This window comes from Beta vulgaris, chromosome 4 (genome assembly GCF_026745355.1).
Source record: "Beta vulgaris subsp. vulgaris cultivar EL10 chromosome 4, EL10.2, whole genome shotgun sequence".
Classification (NCBI taxonomy): domain Eukaryota; kingdom Viridiplantae; phylum Streptophyta; class Magnoliopsida; order Caryophyllales; family Amaranthaceae; genus Beta; species Beta vulgaris.
Genome location: NC_079205.1, coordinates 42672783 through 42681251, shown reverse-complemented (window position 1 = coordinate 42681251; position 8469 = coordinate 42672783). Strand labels below are relative to the sequence as shown.

General features: G+C 34.1%; 1 protein-coding gene across 1 annotated transcript; it reads left to right on the top strand.

Moving 5' to 3' along the window:
• The first annotated feature begins 1705 nt into the window (after window positions 1–1705).
• LOC104907287 (protein G1-like1) lies at window positions 1706–3179 on the top strand. The gene has a single exon (XM_010696201.4). It carries the CDS (start codon window positions 2191–2193, stop codon window positions 2836–2838), a length of 648 nt encoding a protein of 215 aa, XP_010694503.1. The 5' UTR covers window positions 1706–2190; the 3' UTR covers window positions 2839–3179.
• The last annotated feature ends 5290 nt before the right edge of the window (window positions 3180–8469 follow it).

The window sequence follows — 8469 nt, the reverse complement described above, 5'->3', positions numbered from 1 at the left end:
TCGACAACAAATTGTTTCCCAAAACCCTTATATTTTTTTATGTCGAAATCTCTTAATATCTTCAACTGATTGAGACTAAAACTTATGAGTGCAATTTTACCTATTTAAATTGTAGACAATAGTTCTCGTTCCCATATTTATGAGAAGGTTAACAACTATATTTTGGAAAATATGAAAATTTTCCACAAGTTTAATGGTGGTAACTGGTAAGAGAAAGTTTTGGGAATCAAAAGAAGATTTTAATTAGTTCTTGGAAATAGAGTGAAAGAGAGAAAACTGAAGAAGATGAGAAGTTTTTTTGGTGAAGCGTGTTGCTGTTTCTCGGTACTATTGCCTCTCACGCGTATAACTGTTTCAGTAGTTTTTTTTTTTTTTTCTGGTACTATTTTTAAACCTAGACGATTAGGACCCTTTTAGGCTTGGGCCCTAGGCCATTGCCCCTCTAAACACCCCTTAGGGTCGGGCTTGCTAGTGAAGATCGAACCCCCAACTTTGATATTGCAAGATTTTTTCCTTACCACTAGGCCAAGCTTAGCTTGATATTATTATAACTAGCTTTCTAAGCACGCGATGCGTGCGACGACCAAGTTTTCATTATGATGTTTCGCAGTGTCGAGTAGCTACTTTTACATGCACGTAATACATGCAGCAACAACTAATTATAACAGTTTAAGTTGATAGGTTTTTCAACAAAGGCTATGTTTTGTTTAACTTATTAGAAGTTATTTTCAACAAAAATAATTTCATATTAGTTCTTGATTTGACCTTATTATCCTCTATGTAATTGACATACACTAATTGAAATTATATAAACCTATTAAAATGATTATTTTGGCAATTTTTCCTGACTAATGTTGTGGAAGTATTTTGTTGTTTTTTTATTTTGGCAATTTTTTCTTTTGATGGAAGATTTTGATATTCTTAAATGAATTTGTTATCTTTATGTTTATTTTGTAAATTTCTTTAGTATTTATTTTTTTCAACCTAAAATTTTAAGTTATTCTAGTTATAGTTTTAAAAATGGCAAATATTTTGATTGATTGATTATCCATTATTATTTTAAAAAATTAAACAAAATTGATATAATTAAATAAGTAAAGATAATATAGTCATTTAATTGAGAGACACCATACCTCCCCTTCACTTATACTCCGTCTTTTTTCCTCACTTTCTTGTGCACATCTCTCAATGCACATCTTTGAAATTAAATATCTTTCATTATATATTAGTGAAAATTATAACGATAAATATTAATAATATACTAATTTAGACGAATCAAACAAGATCTCACACGATTATATTTTTTTTTATAAATTGAAAAAAAAAATTGAGAAAATTTTCTCTAAATATGAATAGTATTCGGATTCTAAGTGAAAACGATAAAAAACAAATAGATGGAGTACTTCATAGAGATAAAATTAGTACACAAGTGAAATAATGAATACACATAGTATAATGATACGTACCAGGTGAAAAATTGAATGGGGACAAGCAAACGTGTCAAAATCAGAAGCAGTCAGGGAAGTTTTTATCTTTTACCAATTTGGCCAATGACAGTGTTCTCATAGTAAGTTACTATTTCTGCCCCCACAACTTCAACACAAACACACCCTTCCTCTTCCTGCCTTTCATTACTCATTGGATCACACTACTGCCTACTGGCTACTGCTACTTAGACCAGTCCACTCTCTCAATAGTCAATACTCAATAGTACTATGTTGCTAGCTCTTTCACTTATTATTCTTTCTCTTCTCTATCTCACCCATCTATCTTTCTATCTTTTTCTAGCAAATAGTTTTGCTATTCATCAGTTGTATAAATCACATTCTTAGTTAACTGCCCTTTTCCCTTGAAAAGGAAATTCATTAATGATCTCATCTTTCCCATTTGCTACATATCCTATTCCAACAACTCTTTCTTTGCCTGCCCTAAAAATAAACACTACCACTTCTAGTACTATTATTACAACTGAAGTTGTTTTCTTAACTTCTAGTACTACTGTTCCAAAACCTCAGGAGAGAGAGAAAAAAGAAAATATATATATAGAAATAAACATGGGTTTTTGATCTAGAAAATTTTGATCTACTGGAAAAGAAACACCAAAAAAAACCCTAGGTTTTGCTTTTTGTTTTTTCAATTTTGACAAAAAAATTTGAGTTTACAAACAAAGGATCGGAGCTAGGTGAAGAGATGGATTTCATGATGTCAAATGATGGGAATAATCCTATCTATAGCTACAGTGGTATGAGTGGTGGAACTAATATTGAAAGCTCCACCTTCAGTCTGACGACTGGCAGTGGCAGTGGCAGTGGGTCAGGGTCTAGTTCAGGTGCTGGCACGGCTGTAGCGGGTTCGGAAGCGTCCCCGCCACAGCCCTCGGTCCAGTCCCTCCCTAGCCGGTATGAGAACCAGAAGCGGAGGGACTGGAACACGTTTAGCCAGTACCTGAGGAGCCACAGACCCCCGCTACCTTTATCACTATGTAGCGGGGGTCATGTGCTGGAGTTCCTTAGGTACTTGGATCAGTTTGGAAAAACAAAGGTTCATAACCATGCCTGTCCTTATTTTGGGATTCCTAACCCTCCTGCCCCTTGCCCCTGCCCACTTAGGCAGGCTTGGGGCAGTTTAGATGCCCTCGTAGGCCGTCTTCGTGCGGCCTACGAGGAACATGGCGGACGGCCCGAGACTAACCCTTTTGGTGCTCGGGCTGTCCGTCTTTACCTCAGGGAGGTCAGGGATTATCAGGCTAAGGCCAGAGGTGTTAGCTATGAGAAGAAGAGGAAGAGGCCTGCTCCTAAGCAAAAACCTCTTGGAATGGGTTTACCAACATCAAATTAATCATTTTTCTGCTGAGAAAGGGTTTGTTTATGTTGGTTGCAAATTAAATATCATGATGATGAACTTCTGCTAGCTGCTTTTGTTTCTTATTCTGCTTTTTCTTTCTTTTCCTTCTCTTGCCAAGACCTTATGCAAGTTGATGACGACGACGACGGCGGCGGCGGTGAAGACAGATGATCGATGATGTCTTAGCTTCTTTAGTAAGTGTTACTACTCTATATGCTTCAATCTCAGCCTAAGTGTAGCTGTAATATATATTTATACACATATAATTGCAAAACTACTAGTACTATTTTGCTAAGATCTTCATTTGATGAGGAGTAATGATATTATTTATGATAGCTTTGGTTTCTGAAGCATAAGATGATGAATATAACATCTATCTAGAGTTCTATTGATGTCATTTCCTCTTCATATTTTAAATCATTCTTCCCATTTTTGGGCACACTAGATTGAAAGATGTGGGGGATTTGGGGGTAAAATGAAAATAATTATGCGGTAGAAATAATATATCAAAAAGAAGAAAGAAAAAAAGAAAAAAAAAAAGAAGAAAATGGATGGTATATGGTTCTTTGTAAGGTATATATTGAAACCTGTGCTAACTGCAAGCAAATATGGAAAATACAATTACATGATACTTGTATAATTGAGTACATAAATTTATCTTAGTTATATAAGAGAGAATCAAGTAAATTTTTACAAATTGATTGAGAAAGTAAAACAACAGGAAAAAGCTCATATGAATGTTGGAATCTTAGCTAGGTGAAGAAATATGGCAATTTTGTCTGAAACTGCACAGCTTTAATTTGTTGCTCACATGATTCTAACTATAGCTGTAGAGTGTGATAGTTTTTGGTTTGATGTTGAATGGTTTCCTCTTTGATTATCTCGCTTTTACAAAATAATTTGGCACTAGTAAAGAATAAGAATAGTGAAGTAATAGTCATTTATATGTAAGATAAGCTTTTTGATTTCTCCTTTTTTTCCCCTCTATTTATATATTTACATCAGTATATCTTAAGAGTAAACTTACTTAATTTTACATATGATATAGTCAACCAAAACTGTAGCTATACTATACAGGCAAAAACAATGTAGCCATACCTATATCTTACAAATTTTATTCTTGCATTCTTTAGAAGAAAATTTTTTTGAAATAAAATTTCTATTTATAAAGAAACAAATTAAAAATGAGACTCAAAATTGAATAACTACGCAGTATCAGTGATAGGCTTTAATTTTGTAACATATAAACCTAAGGTATCATAATAACATTCATTCCATAACTATTCTTAAGAAGCCATGTTCTACGGATAATCCTTGATAAATGGCTATATTTGACATTGTCGAAGATGTTCATTAGAGTTTTTGATGGAGTAAATAATAAAATTGGCGGTTTTCTGAGACTGTCAAGTAGGGTAAAATGTAGGGGTGGCAATGACATTGAGTTGGGTCAATTTAAAGTTGATTTGATTTCTATTTCATGTCATTTACCCCTAACTTAAATTGGACTTGATTTTAATTTCAGGTCAAAAATAATAACCTCAACCCGACCTTCTCGATTTTGAGTTGCCCCAAAACAACCTAAAATGACCTGAAATCAAATTCAATCATTGCGATAATTCAACACAATAAGTAAGTATTGAATTTGAATGCCAATTTAATTAAATTTAGAAGATTTATATATGTTTATAAATTTATAAAATTCAAGAATAATAGAAAATAGATTATAAACATTATAAAAGTCAGGTTAATTTCAGGTTGACCCGACCTGAATCATACCCGACTTTTAAATCAGGTTATTCGGGTTGTTTTCGGGTCCAAAAGGTCAACCTGAATCTAATCCATTCTATTTTCAGGTCGGGTTGGCTTGAACTATTTTTATTTTAAGTCGAAAATCTCAACCTAAACCTGGAATTTTCATGTTAGATTCAGATTTGATTATCGAGTTGGGTCAACTTTTGTCACTCATAGGTAAATGTTAGCTATCCTTACGAGTGGAACCAATATCACCATCAGTCATCTAAAATTGTTATAAACATCCTTGTAAAATATCACTTTTGTCAAAAATATAAGCTTTGGAAAAAAAAAAAAAAAGGTTGTGGGAAATTAACATTTATACTTAGGAAATTTCCTCAGGTACCCCTGAGGTTTGACGTAATTCTCAAATTACCCCTCACATTTGGGAAATTCCCCAGATACCCCCGAACTTTGACTTTGTGCTCAAAATGCCCTTACTATTGACGGAACTCCAACGCCGTTAGGGTTTCTTACTCTTTTTCCTCTCTATCTTCATCTTCTTCATCTCTTCTCCCACAATCCCCCATTAATGGCACATTAAACCTTCAATTTTCTCCCTCTCCTTCCACCTACATGCCTTTATCTCTCCTCCCATCTTCATCTTCTTCATCTCTCTTCATGCTCATGTCTCCCATCAATCCTTTTTCAATCCCTCTTAGACCCCTCTTCTCTATCTTCTTCATCTCTCTCTCTCCTAAACTTCACATCCCCTTCAACTTCATTCCTTGTTCTTCTGAGAATAACATTCAAGCACAAACCCAAAAAACCCAACCCCCAACATCGAGAAGAAGAAAATAAAACTTAGGCCGATTTTCTATGACTACATCCATGAAAATGGTGTATAAAACCCATTTCTAAAATCCAGAAATTCTCATGGCAGCTTCAATAATAAGAACAACAACAATAACCATCATTAATTTGGGGAAAATTAACAAGGAGAGAGAATTAACTTCACCATCATAAAAAAATGGGGGAAATTCACAAGATGAAGATGGGAAGGAGAGATAGAGGCGTGTAGGTGGAAGAAGAGGGAGAAAATTGAAAGTTTAAGGTGTCATTAATGGAGGATTGTGGGAGAAGAGATGAAGAAGATGAAGATGGAGAGGAAAAGAGTAAGAAACCCTAACGGCGTTAGGGTTCCGTCAATAGTAAGGGTATTTTGAGCACAAAGTCAAAGTTCGGGGGTATCTGGGGAATTTCCCAAATGTGAGGGGTAATTTGAGAATTACGTCAAACTTCAGGGGTACATGAGGAAATTTCCCTTTATAATTTCTTCGTGGCGTTAAGGTGCCAGCCATTGGATTTTGACTATTTGACCTAAATTACGGCCACTGACCTTTTTCCTTGTAAATGGAACAAAAGAAGATGAGAGAGTGTGTATATATATTAATATATATGAGTGCGTATTGGGTGTAACATGTTAGACAGTAAATTATGGTGTAACAAAACCTCTTACGTATATAATGATTAATGACAATAGACTCCAACAAAAATGGCATGTACTACATAGATAATGGAGTTTGTCTTGTAAGAGACTGCCTATTTTCAAATTAAAATTAGGCAATGGTAAGCCCAATATTTAAAACAGAATTAGTCCAATAGTGACTACTTTAATTTCTTTCAGTGACTAGTTAAATCCATTTAGTAACTAGGTCTACTTTTATATCAAAATTAGACCGTCTCTTTTAATAATTTTTGTAGATAATGACATCAATATGATGCCATTTTATCATTTCTTTTCATGTCATGTAAGTTTCTTATACAAAAAAAAGCAATAATTTTGTGTTCTTATATAGTGTAATAGTTACATCCAAGAATTTCTCTATATGATATTCCCTCGATGACGGTTAATAATGTAGGTTGCATTGGTTACTTTAGATGTAATACCCAAAATCTAGGAATTAAGCTTGTTCAAAAGAAATGAAAAAATGGAGAGAATTTGAAGTGAAGCAAAGAAAAAAAAAATCTACTATAGATAAATTGGTTAACTAGCTAGTGTGGTATGATTTTGCCACCAAAATGTAATATAAAGATAGTTTTCATACTTTTAAAAGATAGTTTTTGACAACAAAGATGTGTTATAAGTTTATTTATTTCTCAAAAAAATTCTTTTAAAATATATTTCATCCGTTTTCTAAATAAGTGCTAGAAAAGTGACACACAAACCAATATTTTTAGAGAGATAAACACTAGTAGAATAAATGCTTATTGTTGCGGTCATTAAGTGCCCTATTGCGGCGATTTTAGCCGCACAACAATTAAGGAGGCAACAATAGGTAATTAATATATTGCTGCGGTTTCTGGACAAAACAGCAGCAATATGTATTTTTTTAATATTAAAAATTCAGGTATATTGTTGCGGTTTCTTCTCAAAATTGCAGCAATATACACAGGATAGGTAAAAAAAAAATTTCGTTTCTCAAGACATAAATTCTTTGTAGTTATAATACACTTATAATATAAACATTTTTAAATCCAAGAGACTATCCAGTACAATAACATCACAAAAGTAACTAACCCAAATATTCAAGAAAAATAATATTTTCCAAACACTAATTACAAAATATGAAAAAAATGAAAAGAGACTAATAAGGAAAAATCTAAAAAAAACGAAAAAGAAAAAAAAAGAAATCTACAAAGATCCAAAATGAAATAGAAGTACAGAGAATTAAAAAAAAAATTAAAGAAAAAAAGAGAATCTCAAATCTTTGAACCACCCGTTACCACCGTCGTTGACCATTACGAATGAGAGGGGAGAGAACAACGAAACTTTCGATATCGACCACCGTCAATATCGACCACCGCACGACGAAACTGTTATCAACGCACGATATCGACGAAATTGTTATCAACGCACGATATCGACGAAACTGTTACAACCTTCGAACGGTTTTTGAACTTTTCGACGCGACAAAATCGAATTTTGTGCGAACCTTCGAGATCTTTGAGAGACGAAAGTAAGAGACGAAAAAGGAGGAGCAAAAGTGAGGGTTTCTTTGAGCGCGAAGCAGCAATATGATTTCCGACGCCGGCAAAGGAGAGAGAAAATGTTGTTCGGTGATGATGGCGAGTGGCGACGAAGTGAGAGTGCTTTGTTGTTCGGTGATGATGCCGACGAGGTGAGAGGTGAGAGGTGAGAGATGAGAGAAGGAAGATGAGAGGCGCTTGATAGGAGAGATGAAAGGAGTGAGAGGCGTGGGATGAAAATAAAATCCTAGGTGACACACGCGCCTTATATACTTTTTTTTATTTAATATTTTTCAATATTGCTGCGGTTTTTGTCAAGAACCGGAGTAATATATTAAAATATTATTTTTTAATATTATTTTAGTATGTTGCTGCGGTTTTTATCAAGAACCGCAGCAATATGTCTGGTCAAATAGTCTAACTTTTTTATAAAAAAAAATTTGTTGACACCATATTGTTGCGGTTTTAGGTCGAAACCGCAGCAATATCTTTATTTCATATTTTCCTTTTCTTTTTACACGATATATTGCTGCGTATGGGTAAAACTACAGCAATACCACCGCAGTAATAAAGAATTATTCTACTAGTGAAAGTTGGACACTACAGTTACATAGTTTAAGACCAATTCAATTATAAAAACAGTTAGATTACAATCTACGGGATTATTCATCCACCAACTTACCCACCAATCCACCACCCACCAAATATCCTAACCACTACCAACACCACCACTATTGCCACCATTCTTTCACGAACACCACGAACACCATCGGAGCTACTAAAATTCTTTCACGAACACCACCAACACCAAATTCAGAATATCTGAAAATACAAAACGCAATATAGATTATTCACCTGAATTTC

Coding starts and splice junctions, on each gene's coding strand:
- LOC104907287 (XM_010696201.4), top strand. CDS start 2,191: ATGGATTTCATGATGTCAAATGATGGGAATAATCCTATCTATAGCTAC.